The 21,215-nt window shown below is 38.1% G+C and overlaps 2 protein-coding genes across 3 annotated transcripts; one reads left to right on the top strand and one right to left on the bottom strand.

The window, feature by feature from the left end:
• Positions 1–10,427: 10,427 nt before the first annotated feature.
• On the bottom strand, positions 10,428–16,352 carry rsrp1 (arginine/serine-rich protein 1). 2 transcript variants are annotated; one of them, XM_052150850.1, is made up of 5 exons: positions 16,135–16,350; positions 14,281–14,883; positions 12,907–13,082; positions 10,904–10,984; positions 10,428–10,804 (listed from the first exon to the last, which is right to left on the bottom strand). In XM_052150850.1, the coding sequence occupies exons 2-5, from the start codon at positions 14,873–14,875 to the stop codon at positions 10,664–10,666; spliced, it is 993 nt and encodes a 330-aa protein (XP_052006810.1). In that variant the 5' UTR covers positions 14,876–14,883; positions 16,135–16,350; the 3' UTR covers positions 10,428–10,663. The 2 variants fall into 2 exon arrangements, 1 of the variants encoding a protein (XP_052006810.1); XR_007972656.1 differs by lacking the exons at positions 10,428–10,804; positions 10,904–10,984 and adding an exon at positions 11,700–12,291 and having other exon boundaries at positions 12,580–13,082; positions 16,135–16,352.
• Positions 16,353–16,956: 604 nt separating this feature from the next.
• LOC127660544 (microsomal glutathione S-transferase 3-like) lies at positions 16,957–19,666 on the top strand. The gene is made up of 4 exons (XM_052150862.1): positions 16,957–17,209; positions 17,525–17,647; positions 17,974–18,046; positions 19,340–19,666. Exons 1-4 carry the CDS (start codon positions 17,084–17,086, stop codon positions 19,438–19,440), a joined length of 423 nt encoding a protein of 140 aa, XP_052006822.1. The 5' UTR covers positions 16,957–17,083; the 3' UTR covers positions 19,441–19,666.
• Positions 19,667–21,215: the final 1,549 nt, after the last annotated feature.

The following is a 21,215-nucleotide window of genomic DNA, read 5'->3' as shown; positions in this document are numbered from 1 at the left end:
GGACATAGCCCCATTGTATCCGTTAGGATTATTATTATTATCATTCCTTCCCCATGGCAGCCCTATGAACCATATATAGGAAAATTATCAAATTTGGCACACTGATAGGGTTTCTTTTGTCTGAATATTTTGAACCATTTGGCCTAGAAACAAAATGTTTGTGTCTGATTACTCTCCTCCTAATGATTAAAATGTATCCCTTACATTGAAGCTCTATCATTACAGTGGCCACCATCTTGGATTATGACATTTATTGTTTTTTCACTACTGCTCCTTCAAACTTTGCCTGATTTGCACAAAATATACCTCAAAATAGTCACAGATTGTATTAAACCTATTTATTTTAAACACATAGTAAACAAGGTGGCTGTGAAACAGGATTTGAGGCTATATCTCAGAAACACTTTGTCCTATCGAAATTAAACTTGGTAGGATTCATCAGGACCATGATCTGAGGGTACATGCGGAGGGTCAAGAAATGTAAAAAATGGCTATTTTTGCCAGTAACTTTTGAACCGGGTGTCCTAAAATCATGAGCTTGGTGTCTATAGATTTTTTTTAGTTATGAGTATTTCATCAATATAAATTTTTCCCATATCGGCCATACTACCTCTCCGCCATATTGAAATATATTACAAACGTGTATATCTTTTGAATGCTTTGTTGGATTTAAAACTAAATGAGGTGACCTGAGCAGTTTGGAGAGAGCGCCACCTATAGTTCAAAAGATGACCAATACTTGCATGCTTAATCTAAACTTGGGATGTCTCTTTGCAATGGTCGAGCTGTGTCAACTCTGTGGCACGTTCTGTAGAGTTCTGGGCTTTAGTTCCAAAGTTTGTGTGTTCGGCCCCACCTAGAACAGTGTTACAGTTTAATTTGTGTTGTCCTGTTGGTCTTTTTGTTGTGCTTACTGAATAGTTGCAGGGCTCATCTCTGATCATTTCTGCTTCTTGCTGGTAGTTTTATTGTTCTTCCTTTCTCTCCCCAATGGGAGTTTAAGGCAGCACTATGAACCGTACACAGGACAATTATAATATTTGGCACACTGATGGTTCTTATGAATAGCCTCCAGATCAGTTTTGAGGTGTCTTAGCCAAACTCCATAGCTCCATAACCAGTTCAGAAATTCACTTGTTGCATATAACTGTTGAACTGTCATCAATACGAAGTTGATCATGACTGAATCTCTGCTTGGTTTGTCACTTTCAACCATGTGGCAGAGTGGTCCAGTGGATTGTGGGCTGACTACTGATTTGAGCCCTGCTTGGGACAATTCAAAATTCATAATGGATTTGCAACGTATGTCATATTCACTCTGTTGTTGTTTTTTTGGTTTATGCTTAGTTTAGGCCAATTTTTGCCCTTTTGCCCTTAGCCATGCTTGTTGCTGCTTGCAGCTATATTTAATTTAGGAACTTCCACCAGATTTTGTCAATCAATTAGACACGCCTCTGCTTTCCAAAACCCCTGGCTACAAAGTTCCTGTTGTGCATTTAAGGGCTGTATTTTTAGAAATGGATTAGAAGAGCAGCAGCACATTATCATGTTTAATAATGGAATTTGTGCAGAACTACACTATCTGTGAACCCTATAGAGTAAGATCCACCAATCAGAGAATCACAGCATACAAACAGCCAAACCATCCATCCATCTTCTATAGGTAGTGCTGGAGCCTATCCCATCTGTCTCAGGCTGAAGGCAGGGAAACACCCTGGACAGTCCATCACAGGCCAAACACACACAGATATACACATTGAAACTCTCACTCTCTCTCACACCTATGGGCAATTTAGTTTCCAATTCACTTGATGAGTGAATGTTTTTGGACTGCGGAGGAAACCGTAGGCTCCGGAGGAAACCCACACGAATATGCAAACTCCACACTGAAAGGCCCTGGGTGAGCTGGGACTCAAACTGGGGACTTTCTTGCTTTGAGGTGACAATGCAAGCCAGTTAGCTACCATGCCACCCCATGGCAAACCTTTTGTCTGATTTTGTAATACTTGTTTTGCTTGAAATCAAAGCTTGTAATTTTAATATCTTGGCCAAGAATGCTTTAATTTTTTACTTAATGAACTCTCTATGGAAAAAGCGAATAGGAAAAAAAAAAAACAGCTGAAAGATTAAGTGATATCTGTCAGGTAACGGGGACAATTTCTGTGAGCCATCCCAGAAAAAATCCCTTACATTACCTTAAATGAAAGTTATAGCGTTACTGAGAAAATCTAGATTTACAGAAATTAGTTCTTTCAGGAATGTCGTGTGTCATTTCATTATATAGAGCCAGTCAAAAGCACTAAATAAGGCTTCCATTGAGAGCTGATCCTGTCTCGGGAAGAATGTAATTCAGCGATTTTTCCACAAATCCACCACAGCCACAATCATGAATGAAGATATGCTGGGGGATTTTTTACTAGTTATCTCAGAATTACAAGTTTGGAAAAGCATGCTACCGTACTACTCTTACTATTTTATCAGTATATACTGTAGTACGTAACAGTGTGAAAATGTTCTGTATGCATGGCACTACTTTTGCACACTGCACTGAATAGATCATGAGCTTTTTTTTTACATGAATTATAGATACATGCTTTTCAATTGTCACTAGTTGAAATGCTCATTCTTGATATCAGCAATGACATTAGCCAGTAAAAATGTAAAAAAAATTTGATGTCAGTAATTAAAAAACGTTTATTCTTGATTTCAAAATGTCATTTCAACATTTTTTATTTTTGATATACAGTGAGGAAAATAAGTATTTGAACACCCTGCTATTTTGCAAGTTCTCCCACTTAGAAATCATGGAGGGGTCTGAAATTGTCATCGTAGGTGCATGTCCACTGTGAGAGACATAATCTAAAAAAAAAAATCCAGAAATCACAATGTATGATTTTTTAACTATTTATTTGTATGATACAGCTGCAAATAAGTATTTGAACACCTGAGAAAATCAATGTTAATATTTGGTACAGTAGCCTTTGTTTGCAATTACAGAGGTCAAACGTTTCCTGTAGTTTTTCACCAGGTTTGCACACACTGCAGGAGGGATTTTGGCCCACTCCTCCACACAGATCTTCTCTAGATCAGTCAGGTTTCTGGGCTGTCGCAGAGAAACACGGAGGTTGAGCTCCCTCCAAAGATTCTCTATTGGGTATAGGTCTGGAGACTGGCTAGGCCACGCCAGAACCTTGATATGCTTCTTACAGAGCCACTCCTTGGTTATCCTGGCTGTGTGCTTCGGGTCATTGTCATGTTGGAAGACCCAGCCTCAACCCATCTTCAAAGCTCTAACTGAGGGAAGGAGGTTGTTCCCCAAAATTGTGCAGTCACCCTGTCCCATGTGCAGAAAAACACCCCCAAAGCATGATGCTACCACCCCCATGCTTCACAGTAGGGATGGTGTTCTTGGGATGGTACTCATCATTCTTCTTCCTCCAAACACGGTTAGTGGAATTATGACCAAAAAGTTCTATTTTGGTCTCATCTGACCACATGACTTTCTCCCATGACTCCTCTGGATCATCCAAATGGTCATTGGCAAACTTAAGACGGGCCTTGACATGTGCTGGTTTAAGCAGGGGAACCTTCCGTGCCATGCATGATTTCAAACCATGACGTCTTAGTGTATTACCAACAGTAACCTTGGAAACGGTGGTCCCAGCTCTTTTCAGGTCATAGACCAGCTCCTCCCCTGTAGTTCTGGGCTGATTTCTCATCTTTCTTAGGATCATTGAGACCCCACGAGGTGAGATCTTGCATGGAGCCCCAGTCCGAGGGAGATTGACAGTCATGTTTAGCTTCTTCCATTTTCTAATGATTGCTCCAACAGTGGACCTTTTTTCACCAAGCTGCTTGGCAATTTCCCTGTAGCTCTTTCCAGCCTTGTGGAGGTGTACAATTTTGTCTCTAGTGTCTTTGGACAGCTCTTTGGTCTTGGCCATGTTAGTAGTTGGATTCTTACTGATTGTATGGGGTGGACAGGTGTCTTTATGCAGCTAACGACCTCAAACAGGTGCATCTAATTTAGGATAATAAATGGAGTGGAGGTGGACATTTTAAAGGCAGACTAACAGGTCTTTGAGGGTCAGAATTCTAGCTGATAGACAGGTGTTCAAATACTTATTTGCAGCTGTATCATACAAATAAATAGTTAAAAAATCATATATTGTGATTTCTGGATTTTTTTTTTTAGATTATGTCTCTCACAGTGGACATGCACCTACGATGACAATTTCAGACCCCTCCATGATTTCCAAGTGGGAGAACTTGCAAAAGAGCAGGGTGTTCAAATACTTATTTTCCTCACTGTATATAACTGCATTTTTACTAGTGAGATTTCACATTGATCTGTCATTCACTCCAGTTCAAAATGACTCATATCGGCAATGTACTTACTAAAAATAAAATAAAATTTATATCAATATTTTTAAAAGTGTTCATTCCTGATATCAACAATTAATTTAAACTAGTAAAAATGCTTTTTATGTCTGTAAATTGTATTTCAACATGTATGTTAGATTGGAATTTCTTGAAATGGTTTCCACATGTCAATCAATTGAAGAGTAATTAAAGATAACTTGCAAGGCTTCCTACTAGTTACAATAGCATTAAAGATATCTAACATTAACGTTGCCACTTGTGAAAACCAAATGTAAAGACAGAATTTCAGATATCAAACATTTGCATTTTTACTAGTTGATATTCTGTTGGAATTGTCACAGACTGGGCATGATGTTTCCCCCCTTCCTCTGTGTTTTCCTCTCATTTCTCACATGTGCTGCTCAGCAGCAATCTGGTTGCATAGCTTGTTAACAGATCTGCATCACCTCTGTCCCCTTATTTCACCTCTATTTAAACTCTCTTCTGTCTCATGTTCTCTGCTTGTTTGTTTTGTGAGTTTGTGTTTCCTTGTCCAGTCTGTTGGTTTGGCATTCATAGCCCTCGGCCTGTTACTATTTACTAGTTGGTACTGATTTGGTTTTGCTTTGTATTTTGTCTCCATTGTGAGAGATTTTGTTTGTATTTAGTTTTTCTGTTAAATAAAATGTTTTGCTTCCATCTCTGCGATTGAGTACTTCATCTCAACTGTGATTGTGACATAACAAACAAGCCACCGACTGACCAAGCAGAGATGGATTTTTTTACAAGAAAATCTGGTTCTCCTGCTCGTCAGTACGGCAGGAGGACAAGTCCATGTGGGGGTATGCCTTAGAGTTTTTGGTGTTATCCTCGGGTCTGTTATACAATCAGACCTGCCTTATTGAGGTCTGACTGAGCCCATTCAATTATGTGTCCCAGTCTGGGGTGAGGGTGGGAGTCTTCTTGAGATGATCAGGCTGGCTATAAAATGGGATGAGTTCATCACATCCTGTGCCTCGGAAGACTTGCATCCTAATTTGAGGATGTGGATTACTCGGCCACTGCCTCCGCACCTCAGAAGAGGAGGAGGAGAAGAAGGAAGAAGGCCAGACCATCGGCCGAGCCCACTAGGGCTGACCGCCAGGAGGCGGAGGAGCTCGCTGGTGACCGCCGCCTGTCCAGTTCCTCCCAGCCATGGAGGCTGTTCCCCGGTTGCTGCTTGTGCTCACGGCCATGGAGACCTTTTCACTGACCATGGTGGCCAGCGACGAGTCTGTCCTGTTCCCTGTGGCTGTCGAGAAGTCTGTCCAATCCCCTGTGACCGTCGACAATCCTGTCCATTCCCCAGCAGCCATCAAACGGCCTTTTGCTCTTCAGCCCAATAACGAAGCACCTGTCAGACACAAGCTACCAATCTGTTGCTCCATCTGTCCATCTGTTGACCCATGTCCAGCAGCCTCCACCCAGTCTTCTGACCTCTGTCCAGTGGCCGTCACCCAGTCTGTCCAGTCCCAAGTGGCCACCGCCCTGCCTAATCTCCTACAGTTCCCAGCGGCTGACGTCCAGTCTGTCCAGTCCCAAGTGACCACCGCCCTGCCTAATCTCCTACAGTTCCCAGCATCCGGCGCTCCATACGCCCAGCCCCCAACATCTGGCACTCAGTCTGCCACACAGTCTTCCCACCAGTTTGTCCAGCCTGCCCAATTCCCACTTCTTTAGTAGGTCCTCGTGGTGGCATGGTTACTCACCTCAATCCAGGTGGCGGTCCTCCAAGTCTCAGTTGCCTCCGCTTCTGAGACCGTCAATGCTTATATCTTATTACATGGCTCACAGTGCATGACACCGCAGAGACTCACAGCATGTGGAGGCTCATGCTAAACTCTGCGATCCACGCACAACTTACCACGCACCCCACTGAGAGTGAGAACCACATAATTGTGACCATGAGGAGGTTATCCCATGTGACTCTACCCTTCCTAGCAACCAGGCCAATTTGGTTGCTTAGGAGTCACTCAGCACGCCCTGGATTCGAACGCATGACTCCAGGAGTGGTAGTCGCCGTCAATTCTCAATGAGCTACCCAGGACACCATAACATTGTGAATTTTTTTTTGTATTTTGTCTTTCTGTTAATGCCTTTTGCCTCCATTTCTGCGATTGGGTCCTTCATCTCATCTGTAATTCATCCGGAATGGCCATTTCACAAAATAAAATTTATTAGCATTTTTACTAGTGCAAATGTAATTACTGATACCAGGTATTAGCATTTTAACTAGTAAAAATATCTATAAATCATGTTCTGCAAGTGATTTCAGAAGGGTGCGTTTTTAACATTTCTTTCTTGACTCAATAGTTGACTGGACTGCCAAAAGAAATATTTACACAAAATGCAAAAGAACAGTTTTTATTCCTAAAATAAGAATTCATTCTTAGAGCTACTCATTTTGGGGGTCAATCAATCAAATGAGTCTCCAGAGTGAAATGAAGACGAATATTATTATTTCCTAATTTTTCCATTCTGTCTGTTTGCTGGAGATTGATGGATCTTGAATAAGTTTAAATTGGTAAGTTCTGTTATAGTGATGGATGTTTTGAAGAGGTTCTGGGTGTAGGCGCCACTGTAACTGAGATTAATGTCATGTGATGAGCGCAAATAACTGCTTGGCATCCATGGCATTACAGACACCAAATTAAACATTAAATAGAGTTTGCCTGCGAGGGGTTACATGTACTATTTTTCTCAAGCTGCAATGAAAAAGCATCTTGTGTGTGGAAAACAATGGATGTCTTTATCTGCATCTTGACACACACTTTTTTTTTTACTGTGTATTTCTCCTCTTCATTAGGATTTCTCTGTGGCTGTGCCAGGGCCTTCCAGACTCTGGGCCCATGGTGTCTCCCTTTGGCAAACTTCAGGGGCACATAAGGATGGAATCTGGAACAGCTGAAATTGTATGAATGGAAGAGACAGGCATGCACATTCATCTGTGTGATTATGCACCTTTAATATTAGCATTTCTCTTATCAAGTGATCCAGATTCCAATTGTTACTTCATCCATAATAAACATGGTCAACCCTGAGGCCGAGTCATCTGATCAGTGATCAGGAACAGCTGTAAATTTTGTCAGTTTGTGAACGCACACAGCAGACAGTGCATAAATAAACCTTGTGCTAGAATCGGTGCAAAACGTGGACAGACCAATTCATTTTGCTAATTGATTCGCAAATCTGAATCAGATGTGTATGACTTTATTTCTTCTCTGTAGGTCCATACAATGCAGGTGAATGGTCTCCAAAAATTTGAAGCTCCAAAAGTACATAAAGGCAGCATAAAAGTAATCCATATGACTCCAGTGATTTAATCCATGTCTTCTGAGGCGATCTAATCGGTTTTGGGTGAGAACAGAACAAAAACATATTGACATCTGCAGGCTCCATGGCGATCGTGATTTCAAGATCAATTACACTTCCTAGTCCCTTCTAGCGCTCCGCGTATGCATCAAGCACTAGGAAGTGTAATCAATCTTGAAATCATGATCGTGCCTAGAGACTGTAATGGCAAGATGTACAGTGAAAAATCTGTTATATTTTGGTCTGTTCTCACCCAAATTATTTCACTTCTGAAGACATGGATTAAACCACTGTCATATGGATTACTTTTATGCTGCCTTTATATGCTTTTTGGAGCTTCAAATTTTTTGTCACCATTCACTTGCATTGTATGGACCTACAGACTTGAGATATTCTTCTAAAAATCTGTGTTTGTCTTGAGAAGAAAAAAGAAAGTCACACATCTGGGATGGCATGAGGGTGAGTAAATGATGCATTATAATTTTTGGGTGAACTATTCCGTTAAAATTATTTGTTTTAGATGTAAATAAATGATAAATTGGACAAAAAGGAGGCCAAATATGTCGATATCCACATTACTTTTTAGTGTAGCACTAATTCTCTCAAATGGATGCATTTGGAAAATCTCATATCCTCAACCAACTGAAAGGGGGTTATCCTTGGTCCAGTTACATAATGCATTTTTGAGCAATAAAGAGCAGCATTTTAATGTAAAGTGTCAGAATGTGACGTTTTAGACTTAAAATAAAGAACCATGGGTCCTTACTAAGCAATCACACTTATGATTTATTGATTTGCAGATAATTAAGCCCTCAAAAAAAATCTAATTGAGATGCACTGAAGGAAGGACCCGAGCCATGTCAAATAGACTTGGGGGTGGGTTCCTTGTAACCACCCATATCATCTTAGCATCATGGTGGCGAGTTTTGAATGGGCAAATACCACTGAAATTTTCTTCAGAAAATAATTATTACTAATCTAACACATTGTTGTTCATGTATCTGCAGTATTTAGGCACGTGATAAAAGGTGTCTGGCGTCTTCAAACCTCCCATACTCTTTCAAGCTAATTCCACAAAAATCATAATTTGTTCTTCAGTGGTGATGTCTGGTGGAGTCAAGACTTAACATGTTGAAAATTGCAGCACAACAACAGTCGTTTTGGCTCAAGATCTCAGAATGTGGGCTAAAAACACACACATGTAGACAGTGGGGTGAGAAACAAAGACGTTGTGTGCCAAACCAACCTTCTAACACAGCAAGCTGAACGCAACTACTGGATCATGTACAGAGGTCTGATTGCACCACTGTTTATCAGAGTAAAATCATTCATTAAAACCACAAAATACCTGAGGGAACCCAATGAAGAACATTCCAACTCATTAAGCATGATGAGAAGGAATATTTTTTGGTCTTAAAACAACATGTCAGCACATCACACCAAGCGGTAGAACTTTTAAAAAGCGCACACTCCATCCCAACAGCTGACACTTTGATTGACTGACTTGATGTGTCATTTATGATATATCATTATTGTTTAAATAATTGTGTAATTATGACTAACCTAATATCTGTTAGTTGTCCTAACACAAACAAGCCTGGATTTGTAAATTGCAAAGTTTTATGCTGCATCTGTGCAATATTTTATGTAAACTGCATTTTCTGTGCACCCTGTATGCTAATAACAATGTATACAGCAATTTAACCCTATTCAGGGTCAATGTAGAAGAAACTTCTTGTTAGCTGTCATTGTCAGTGAGCACATTTCCTGATGAGCCTAAATAGATCAACACTTACAGAGATACAACTTTGTCTGCTGACCAATTTCTTCGGAGTGGGTGTTCTCCTTTCTTTTAAAAAAAAAGAAGTTATGGAATGTTTTTTGGGTTTGTTATAACCTCTGTAAAATATGCCCCTTGGAACAAAAGCTTGTGATGGTTTTATGTATGCCATGCTCATTTTCAACAATAAATATACATAGAGCAGCAGCGCCCCCCAGCGTTCAGACTATAGAAGACACTATGGGTTAATTGTATTTTCTTGAAGCTCCCACTGTTGACAAGATTATAAGAAAAACATATTTACTTGAGTAACACTTGAAAATATCAGCATATATTTTACCTAAGTGAATGGAATTAAAATGACACAGTTGCATTATAATCGTTGCACTGGCCTGGCCAAGCCAATAATTTGCACACTTATGTGCATTTACATTTGATGCATTACATTTCAAAGCCATTCAAATAATCATTAATGATTGACGTCCTAACTTAAGTTAATGATGAATTTTCATTAAAAAAATGGAGAGACCAAACAATGGACAAATCCCCTGTTGATATTTATTTACAGTTCGTTTTTCTTTGTATCAAAAAATGACTTGTTTCAGTTTAGGGGTGAAGTAGGACCTATGAAAAAAGTAATTTCATGACTAATAGTAGGCACAAATACAAAAGGTTATGATTTATTGTTTGAAAAGAAAGAAAATCTTCCTCTAGGTGTACCTCTTTGTGAGCAATTCTAGAAATTCTGTGTACACAAAAAATATTTTAACCTATTTTTAATACTGAATTTGTATTTGATAACAAAATGTTAATGTGACTTCATATTTGCTTCAGGACTGAATTGCTGCCAAATTGGGAAATGTATTCATAACTTCATATACTCTATACGAAATAACAATTTCTGAAGGACAAGCAATCAAGTGTTACACATGAATGTTTTCAATGCTCTTTATTTAGAAATATCACACTAGACAGCACAAGAACAACAAAATGTACAGATTATGTCCCACCTCTTTGACATCCTCTTGCCTTCTTCCAACATAACCCACTTTATATCTGAAAGAAAACATTTACGATGAATTCAGCTGCTCCTTATCCCCCCACCCACCAATGTAAGCACAAACTAATTACATTATTTACAGTCATTTTACACCACTGTTATAGTGAATCTCAGTGTTTGTTATTTTTTGGAGAGGATTTTCTGATGGAGACCCAGTGTCCATATGGCTTTCTGTCTGCTATGCTGTCGGCTCTTGACGTTACCTTACTCTCGTTGAGTGTTGGGTTGTTTGAAGGTTTGGCCACAGCATTCTGTGAATACAAAAAGGTAAAATATACTTAAGTACACCGTGAATGCACATGGTATGGAATTGATATCCTTCATATTTCACTTAGGTTTCATGAACTTACACTGACGCTAAAGGAAATTGGCTTCCTCTTTGGTGAAGTCACAGAAGTTCCAGCCTTATCATCATTGGGAACACCGTTTACCTACAGACAGAGAAAAGAGAAAATGATTTTAACAACAGAGTCCTTTGGCTTTCAAGCTCACAACAGAATATCATGATTTTCAGTTCTAATTAAAGGTGCCCTCATCTTGGGCCCCATTCATGCAAAAGGAGGCCAATTTAAGGGACTTTGTAATGACAGTGCTGACCTTCTAATGAGTCTGGTACTACATCAAAACTAACCATTTATTTACATCTGGTGTATTCCAAAAAGTATGCTTTTAAAATTAAAAATGAACAAAACACTTGGCTAAAGAGAATGATGAGATAGTATACAGTATATTTGTCCAAACCCCCATCCGTCATGAGTAGAGCGAGTTTCTCTGGTCTTCAACACACTGGATTCTGGTAAATGACAATGCATCTCAGTTCAACCATCATCAAACAAACTTAATTCCCTGTAATTTGAGTAGCTGTACAGTATGTCTTACTGTGTAGAAGTTTCTCAGAAGACCAGCTATATGTGAGGTGAAATTCTTCAATCAAGGGCACTTTTTACTAGAAATCCCCCAAAGTTTAACATTATATAAAAAAATGTATCTCTATGAAAACATTTTGTTGGATTTTTTAATGCAAAGTACGATTTCCTTGATCTTAACACATACGTTTACTATAGAGGGGGAAGTTAAAAGTCAAACTAGTGATATATTGAGATACTTAAATTCAATTTGGAAAAAGTAATCAAAGGGATTTTATTAAAAAAAAAAAAGAAAATAGTTCAAGTCACCCTAGGAAACAGAAATGTTTCCTAAATCAATGGTTCTCAACAATACAGCATTTCCTCTGGAATCCTGCTGTAATGACAAAGCTTCTTGTTTTCAAATGTAATTAATAGAAACTAGGAAACATCAATGGATAAATGGATCAATGGATAAAATGAATTACTATTAATGTTCTGATTCCAGAGGTTCTAAGAACTGTTCAACAAAAACTGTTGTTAAAGGGACTTATTGAATTTATATAAGAAATTATATATATATATATATATATATATAATTTTTTTGCAAGTTATATATTTATAAATTATAACTAAACTTATTTTAAATCATCTACAGGCCCACCTGGAAGTTTGTTGAGGCCATCTGTTTGAGAACCACTGTCCTAAATTGAAGAATTGCCCTTATATGCAGTTGGTGCATTTGATCTGTTTTTCAACACAAGGCTGCAGGTGACATCATACGCATTTACTTAACCTTTGCAGTTGTGCATTTAAGACTTATAGTTGGTGTCATTCAAGTCATGTGACCTCCCCCCTCTCCCTCTTTGTCCGAAGGGTGGAGGAGTTCAGCTCTACAGGAACAGAAACGATACAAAAATACAAAACAAATGAAGCTAAATATCGCTCCTAAACACGGTGATAGGATTAATAGCCATGTGCACACTCACACACACACACTCACTCACACACTCACTCACACACTCACTCACACACACACACTCACACACACTCACTCACACACACTCACTCACACACACACACTCACTCACACACACTCACTCACACACACTCACTCACACACACTCACTCACACACACTCAGTCAGTCAGTAGTACATACTCTTTAGAGTGTACTGTTACCTAATCCGGACATGAGCTGTTCATCATTCCATTAAATCCATCAGGCAAAACCATTCATGTCTGAGGAGACAGATTACATGGTGACCCAGGTTGGGGAAGTACATCGCGCAATTACATTTTGATAAGTAAACGTACCAAAATAAAAAATAAATCCAAACAAATTCCCACTTAAAAGAATTAATTAGAATTTCACATAAGCAGGAGATTACTCCATTCAAGCTACGTTTAATAAATATGCCAAGCATTCTGAAAAAGTTCTGAATAATGATGATGGGTGAGTGTGTGCTCATAATACATCTTTAATTGTGTGTTCTGTGTGAAACTCACCTGTGCTGGTGTCTTCTGTGGTACTGGGTCAGTCCTCACCATTTCTTCTTTAACGGATGAAGACCTCCTCTTCTCTTCCTCATCCAGCTCCTTCAAGCTAGCTGGCAACTCTAAGTTCTGTACTCCCAGAATCTTGGTGGCATTAGATTTGGCAATGTTCAATAGATACTTCTTTTCTGTGGAGAAGATTTCAAGATGCAGGTTAAAGGATGAATTGCTAAAATTAAAAATGTTGTCATTATTTACTCAACAAAACATCATTTCAAATCTTAAAGCTGTTAGGAGAATTTTTGAAGAATCTTTACACAGCTTTTGTCTAGTGGTCTAACGATATTTCACTGAGGCGATAAATCGGACGATATTCAGAATTTTGTAATTATCGGTATTGGCCGATACATTTTTCAGTTTGGACAATTTGTTTCTTGAGGGTGCTGAAAATTGACTGCTTGCATGTGAAGCGACTGAGACATGTAAACGATCAGTCATGGTTTGTTTTGTTGTTACATGCCATCATGTTACTACAATAATTGACAACACAGTCTCCTACGTTGATCCGCATAAATGAGCAGAGGCAGACACATTTGAGTTCCTATTATTTAAGTGCTCGCTTGTTTCATTCTCCCTCTCTCTCCCAACAGTTCCCTGTAACTTTTAATTGTCTTATCTCATGATAAAAAGGCAAATATCAAACTAATATCATATACCGTCAGAAAATATGCACATATCTTGTTTAAACATATTTAATAAACCAACCTCACACAACTTGAGCAGATCCAGCATCCTGTGGAGCTCTCATTTATTTACCTCTAAAGCATGTATTCTATCAGCCTCTTCTCAACAGTTCCCTGTCAATTTTAATTGACTTGTCTAATGATAAAAGACAAACATCAATAAAAACTTTATAAAACTCCTCTGGTGCTGCATGGAATCCAGAAATATTTCGAAATTGCAACTGCAAGACTTTATGCAGTTCTGTTAAACCAGTTATTTTCTGTGCTATTCATTTGTTGCAGAAGTATCGATATCTAGCCATCTATCTATATATTGATTGAATTTGGGTTAAATGTGACTTGCACCACAGGAGCTCACAAATTATATTTTCCAAACCACATTCAATATCACAAGTTGTATAGACTACTTTAATGGCGTTTTCTGGTCATTTCAGTCATAGTCCCTATGAACTGTCTTTGCAGGGAAAAGACGTGGATAGAGAATCTTTAAAATTCTCCTTGGTGTTACATAAAAAAAATTATAAAAATATGGGTTTGGAACGATATAAGGGTAAATAATGACAATTTAAATTTTCGAGTGATTAACTTAAATTACTTTAATTAAAGCTACTTACAAAATAGCTTTAATTAAAGTTCACCTTACCCTCTTGACTGAGGCGGATTGCACCACGTTCACGGCTTCGGGACCGACTTCTGTGAGGTCTGGAGTTTCTGGGTGATGTAGAAAAGCGGCATCGGTACCTCCCCACAAACCTGCTACCCCTCCAGTACACGGGAGAGCGGGTGCGAGAGCGGGATGGAGAACGCCTGTAGCGTCTGGAGTACCTGTAGGGAGATGGAGAGCGACTGCGACTGCGAGAGTGACGATGGTAGCGTCTGGTGCGGGAGGAACGCTCAGGGGATGGGCTAAAAGAGCGGGAGCGAGCACGGTAATGGCGTGGAGGAGAATGGTGTCTGTGGTGACAGCGCGAGTGGCCTGAGGCCCTGTGGCAGCGTGGATGAGAGCGGGAACGAGACCGAGAGGAAGAGCTACTGTCAGAGGACGAGGAGGAGCGGGATCTGCGTCGGTGTCGTGATGACCCACGGGACGAGTGGCTTCCTCTGCTGCTTGAATATGAGCTGTCACTGCTGCTGCTGCTGCTGCGGGAGCGAGCGGAGCCACGACTGGATGGAGCTTCCTGGTCAAAGATGACCTTCACACCCTCACCGAGATGCCCAGGGGTGGCCTCTGTCTTCATGATTAATCCTATACAAACAGACATATCATACTTCAAAGATTAATTAATGCAGCAAATGTCTATTTCTCTGTCATCATCTTTGTCTGTCTGTTGTCATTTATCTATCATTCATCATTTATCCATCTCTGTCATCCTTTGTCTGTTGTCATTTAACTGTCTGTCTGTTTTCATCTATCTATTTGTCGTCATTTAACGATCTGTCTGTTTTCATCTATCTATCGTCATCTGCCTGTTTTCATCTATCTATCTGTCGTCATCTGCCTGTCTGTCTGTCTTCATCTATCTATCTGTCGTCATCTGTCTGTCTGTTTTCATCTATCTATCTGTCGTCATCTGTCTGTCTGTTTTTCATCTATCTATCTATCTATTGTCATCTAACTTTTGGTCATCATCTGTCTGTCATCTATCTATCTATCCATCTCTGTCTGTGGTCATCTGCCAGTCTGTTGTCATCTATCTGTCTGTCTATTGTCATCTATCGGTCTATGGTCATCTGTCATCATCTGTATGTTGTCATCCATCTATCTATCTATCTATCTATCAGTGTCTGTCGTCATCTATCTATCTGTTGTCATTATCTATCTGTCTGTCTGTCTATCATTTATCTATCTGTCATAATCGGTCTGTCTTTCGTCATCTACCTGACAAAAAAAATCTGTAAAAAATAAAATTCAGTTATTCATCACTCAATGCCTATATTTGCATAGATTCTTATCCCATGCGATAAAAAAAATACATAAGATGTGTGTTATATATATATATATATATATATATATATATATATATATATATATATATATATATAACACATCTTGTGTATTTTTTGATCGTTGATTCTCAAATCATAATTTAAACAAAATACTTATACACACCGACAACAATAATAAAGTGGGTAGTAATGAGAGCTTTTGAGGGGAGAATGTTCTGGAACCGAAAGTAGGTCAACCGCTGTTGTGTAACAGACTCCGCCCTCTCCAGTTAAACACGTTGCACAACAATTCTGGAACATTCTGTGCTAAAGCGACTGTCCTAAAAACTACTCATTGTTATCCTAATATCACAGTAAAAGATACAATATTACACAGTCCATAATGTCAAATATCTAATCTTAAAAAATGTGTCGTTGAAATAAAAATACTAAGTGTTACTTTAAGACGAATACAGCAGCGACAGAGAATACAAGTTAACAATAAAACACTTCGTCTAAACGGCATTTTAATAACAACATTGGTCATAAAAACATTTGAACTAAGACTTACCGTCAAATATGCTTTCAAACAAACGCCCGTCAACAATCCCGTCGAAAAATGTAGTTTACTTGCTCAAAATGATGTAAATAGTTTTATGTGTAGGGATTATTTCTAGAAATAAAAAGGCTTGTTCGGCTAGTCAGTTGCGACCTGGAGCAAAATCGTCGATACAACACGAGTGGTTCAGCGTGAAGTGGCAAGTAGCTCGTACGCAGAGACAGTTTTCTCACGTCCATCCAACGAAACTCGCTGACGTCACCAAAGCATCTAGAATGTTCTTCGACGGCCGAAAAGAAAATTTGGCAGAACTAAATCTAAAACACGTTTCAATATTTTTATAAACATTTTTATTTGTTCACTGAGTCTTTTTAAATGAATAAATAATAAATAAAAAAAACAGAGATCAAATATTTATAAGATAAATAAATGTTAAATGATTGAACATTAGGAAATGGAAATGATTATTCATTTTGTTTACTTAATTTATTTTCCTTTTTAATAATAATAATAATACTAATAATAATACTACTAATAATAAAAAGTTAATTATTATAACCGGAACTATAACATTTCGTTTACTTTGCAATACGCCACAGAGACTACGCATGCGCGCCTTTTCAAATCCTTAATGCTTTGAAGACATTTAATCGATTGTTTTACAAAATGGCGATCTGTTTCAGTGTAGATTAAGTGTCCCTGTTGTCACTGTCACTTGTAGTGACTGTCTAGCCACCAATGTTTATTTTAACCATTTTGACGCTTTATCGGTGTTATGCAACACAAACTGGCTCTCGAGAAACCGTGTTTTATCGCGAGTTTACATATTGTTCTTCAGTTAACGCCCCTTTAACACAAATAAAGTCACAGGTTATATGACTGTGCATTTTTTGCCCCTCCAAATAAAAGAAGAAAGTCACCTACTGGGATAGAGAGCTGGTCCTGTCAATTACATTTGAAAATGGCGATTGAGAACGTGCTCCCGGCCAACTTTGGCTATGCGATCTTTACATATCTGTACAGTTTTGGCATGTTGTCGTATCTCGCGATCAAAGTTGGTGGTGCAAGGAAGACGTATAACATAATGGTACAGTAAAGTTTCTTATGCAATGAACAGTAGATCGCCATTTCTCTTGTTTATGTTGCGCATTATTTGACATTGTACTGTATAGTGTATATATTGCACACATAAATGCATACTTGCACATTTGCATGCATTTACTCACCCTTGTGTTGTGCATATTGTTTTCTTTTCTTCCGTAGCTCACAAAATTAGATTAAGAAAATTGTTAGTCCTGTTCTATTTGATTTTGACAATGAAAACCAAAATCTTTTAACCAAAGCCTATTTTACGGCATATTCTTTATGGTTTAATACATTTTCTGCACTATTTTATTTGTAGTATCCCACCATGTACAGCGATAAGGAGCCAGTGTTCAACTGTATCCAGAGAGCCCATCAGAACACACTGGAGGTGTATCCACAATGGCTGGTCTTCCAGACCATTGCTGCATTAGAGTATCCTGTGAGTATACCTGTGCAAAATACATTACTTTAATTTGCACCCTATTCCACCACATTTAGCGATATCCATAACTTGTTTGACAAATCTTCATTGTGCAAGGATCAAGGAGAATTTCCCCTGTAATAAGTGTACTGTAAGTTGCTTGGGATAAAAGTACCAGCTGAATATCACAGGATTTGTCACAAAAACAAATGTCCCAAAGTAGCATTACAGCTGTGCTAAAATGCACCAGAAATCTTCCCTTTTTCCATTTACATGTGCTTTCTTTCACTCTCCTCTCAATCATATCACCTGTGTTTACCATATACATTTATCTCCCATGTCAGATTGCTGCCTCTGTGTTAGGGGTTATCTGGGTGACAAGTAGACTCTCTTATGCCTGGGGTTACTCCACTGGCGGTAAGTTTTAAATGGACACATCAATGCTCAAATGAATCAAAGTAAACCGTTTATGAAATCTTGCCTAACCTTTAAACAAGGGGCTGAATATATGTAAAGTGAGTCACACATTTGCATGCACACATGATGTTTAATGGCATCCCACAGGGTGCTGACAGAACTAGAAGCTATCCAATCTATCAAAGACACACACCTGCATTTTTTATAGAGAGAGTTTCTAGAATTATGGCCAGTCGGAATAACAGTCGGAATGACTGTTTTTGAATGAATCCTTTGAGTGACTTAATAGTTCTCACATACTTCCACGCACTGATTCTAAGTCCTTTGCATGTTTGTGCTTTTGTGGCTTTTTCTGGCCTTCAAAGGCAACCTGTGAAGGGGCATTTTACTGAATTGAAGATCTGAATGAGTCAGTGGTTTGTGTCCTAATTTGACTCTGAGTGGCACTGAATGAGAATTGTTGTTTGTGAACAAAAGAGGCATGTTGTTATTAAAACATGATACGTGTTAAAGGAATAGTTCACCCCAAAAATGAAAATTTTCATAATTTACTCTTGACTTTCTTCTTCTGCTGAACACAAAGATTTGTAGAAGTTCTTTGTTCTCTGTTCTTTTGGTCCATAAAATGCAAGTGAATTATGGCCAGAACTTTTAAGGTCCAAAAAGCACATAAAGGTAGCATAAAAGTAATCCATGCACCTCCAGTGGTTTAATCCAGGTCTTCAGAAGTGATATGATAGGTGTGGGTAAGAAACAGATCAATATTTAAGTCATTTTTTACTATAAATTCTCCTCCCTGCCCAGTAGGTGGAAAAATGTTCAAAGAATATGAATCACCATAAACAAAAGAATATGGAAGTGAAAGTGGAGATTTATAGTAAAAAAAACACTTAAATATTGATCTGTTTCTCACCACACCTGTCATATCACTTCTGAAGGCATGGATTAAACCACTGGAGTCGTATGGATTACTTTTATGCTGCCTTTATGTGCTTTTTGGACCTTAAAGGTTCTGGCCAAAAGTTCACTTGCATCGTATGGACCTACAGGTCTAAAATATTATTCTAAATCTTTATCTAGATCCAGAATAAGAAAGAAAGTCACACATCTAGGATGGCATGAGGATGAGTACATGATGAGAGAATTTTCATTTTTGGGTGAACTATCCCTTTAAATTGAGACTATCGAACAGCCCCTCATTTGAGCAAGATCGATGTTCATGTTGTATTTTCCAAGCTGATGTGTAAGTTTGAGGCCTCATCAACTCAACAGTGTTGTGTTTCTCTCTTTCAGATCCTAAAAAGAGGATGCAGGGTGCATATGGATACATCGGACTGTTTGGAGTCATTCTGCTCTCCATCTCTGTGGCTCTCAAGCTGCTTGGAGTCCTTTAAGGGAAACCTGACACATAATGCAGCCTTTAAACTTTCCTTTTCATTAAAAAAATTGTACTTTCTTTTTTTAATTACATTTGTTCTGTTGTGTACTTTGACATATAGTTGAATATGGAATCACATTTTTAATTAGCTGTTTGTAGACCTTTATATACATATTCTGTGCTGTATTTCTTGGACCATTTTGAAATATGAATAAATTCAGACATATTAATAATTAAATGAATATTGTTTGCCTTAAACAGAGAATCGTTGATGATCCTGTATGTTTCATACACATTCTCTATAGCTGTGGAGCATGCTTCGTTTGGAGTGTCTGAGATTCCTTCAAAGGGGATTACAAAATTCACGGGTCTTGGACATGTGAATTAAATTATTCACATGATTCTCAGCACAAAGATTATGTTTTTGAAAGCAGCATATGACAGACCTTTAGGACAACCATGGGGTTAAATTAGTTACAGCCTAGAGCAATGCCATTATGATAGGGTAGTGTACGTTTGCAAGAGTGTTGTGAAGTTGTTTGGTATTCTGAGTGGTTTTAAGCATGTTATTGTGTGGTTGCTAGTCTCAATTATTATGGTCCATATTTCTAATAATCTTAGGTCTCTCCTTTTTTTTGTTTGTTTGTTTGCATGGTGAAACTTGTTGGGTTACTTAACAGATACAGTACACCTCTTCTCAACAAGCTGCACGGTTTGAGGTATCCAAAAATATGAGCACCGGTAATAGTGATATAACCAAAAAAAATTATAATGCATTTATATTCATTTAAAAAGCTTTAACTAGTCTTTACAAGTTTAAGGAAGTTGGATAAAATAATAAATAATTATTGAAAAAATATATTTATAATAATATAATAATACATTTATATGGAATAATACATTTAATGCATGTTTTATTAATATATATAAAAAAAACAATTTTGTGCATTGTTAAATTATTTTCATAATGATTAAGCATACATATAAATACATATTATAATTAAAAGGCTTAACATGAACTTCACATTTAACAATTATAAGACATGGCAAGACAACATACAGTTCTAAATGTATTTTGGTATCATTCATTTTGTTGCTATAACTAATATAAAAGCAGATAAAATAATAGGCTACATTTGTATTATAATATAAATTATACATTTCTATATACATAATTTGTGTTAGTACTGAATACATTTATCACAAATATATTTGCCTGAATCTATCTGATGATGATTGTAATTTCCTTCATTGCAATCTTTCATTTGGTTAGAAATAAAATGTGTCCAAATTCTTTGTCCTTCTAAATAACGAGCTTTGAACTATTGGAAATGGTTTGTTCATAGTTCGAATTACAGGGGGTACTGGGGGGTACTATACCCCCCAATGAAGATCCAGTACCCCCCAAAGGGACAGAAATTTCAGTTTTGGGGGGGTCAGATAATTTTTCTGATATTGTGAAAAAATATATTTACGGTTACAATACAAGTCAACTCCTATTTTCACTGTAGGAACATTTTAATGTAAAGCGATTTCAGACACCCCTATTGTGGACTGTACCATTTTTAACCACCGTGGCGGCTAGAAGTAATGGAGATAGAGAACGGTTTGCTGCTGACGTGCATGGATAAATGTAAGTTGCTAGCTGACATCTAGCTTGTTGATTTTACAACCTTCATTTATTAACGTGTTTTGTTCTTTCATAGCTCATGTCACGTCTTCATACATTGAATTACCGGCTACTTACCTGTAGGGATGGGACGATTACCGGTTTCACTATAAACCACTATA

Source organism: Xyrauchen texanus, chromosome 20 (assembly GCF_025860055.1).
Source record: "Xyrauchen texanus isolate HMW12.3.18 chromosome 20, RBS_HiC_50CHRs, whole genome shotgun sequence".
In the NCBI taxonomy this organism is placed as follows: domain Eukaryota; kingdom Metazoa; phylum Chordata; class Actinopteri; order Cypriniformes; family Catostomidae; genus Xyrauchen; species Xyrauchen texanus.
Note: the sequence above shows the minus strand (reverse complement) of the source record. Positions and strands in the feature narration are given on the sequence as shown.

Excerpts from the sequence above, each read along its gene's own strand:
- rsrp1 (XM_052150850.1), bottom strand. The coding sequence starts at position 14,875 with ATGAAGACAGAGGCCACCCCTGGGCATCTCGGTGAGGGTGTGAAGGTC. Across the intron at positions 13,083-14,280 it reads AATCCGCCTCAGTCAAGAGG|AAAAGAAGTATCTATTGAAC; the intron begins GTAAGGTGAACT and ends TCTTCTCCACAG. Across the intron at positions 10,985-12,906 it reads CACAGAAGACACCAGCACAG|GTAAACGGTGTTCCCAATGA; the intron begins GTGAGTTTCACA and ends CTCTGTCTGTAG.
- LOC127660544 (XM_052150862.1), top strand. The coding sequence starts at position 17,084 with ATGGCGATTGAGAACGTGCTCCCGGCCAACTTTGGCTATGCGATCTTT. Across the intron at positions 17,648-17,973 it reads TTGCTGCATTAGAGTATCCT|ATTGCTGCCTCTGTGTTAGG; the intron begins GTGAGTATACCT and ends CTCCCATGTCAG. Across the intron at positions 18,047-19,339 it reads CTGGGGTTACTCCACTGGCG|ATCCTAAAAAGAGGATGCAG; the intron begins GTAAGTTTTAAA and ends TCTCTCTTTCAG.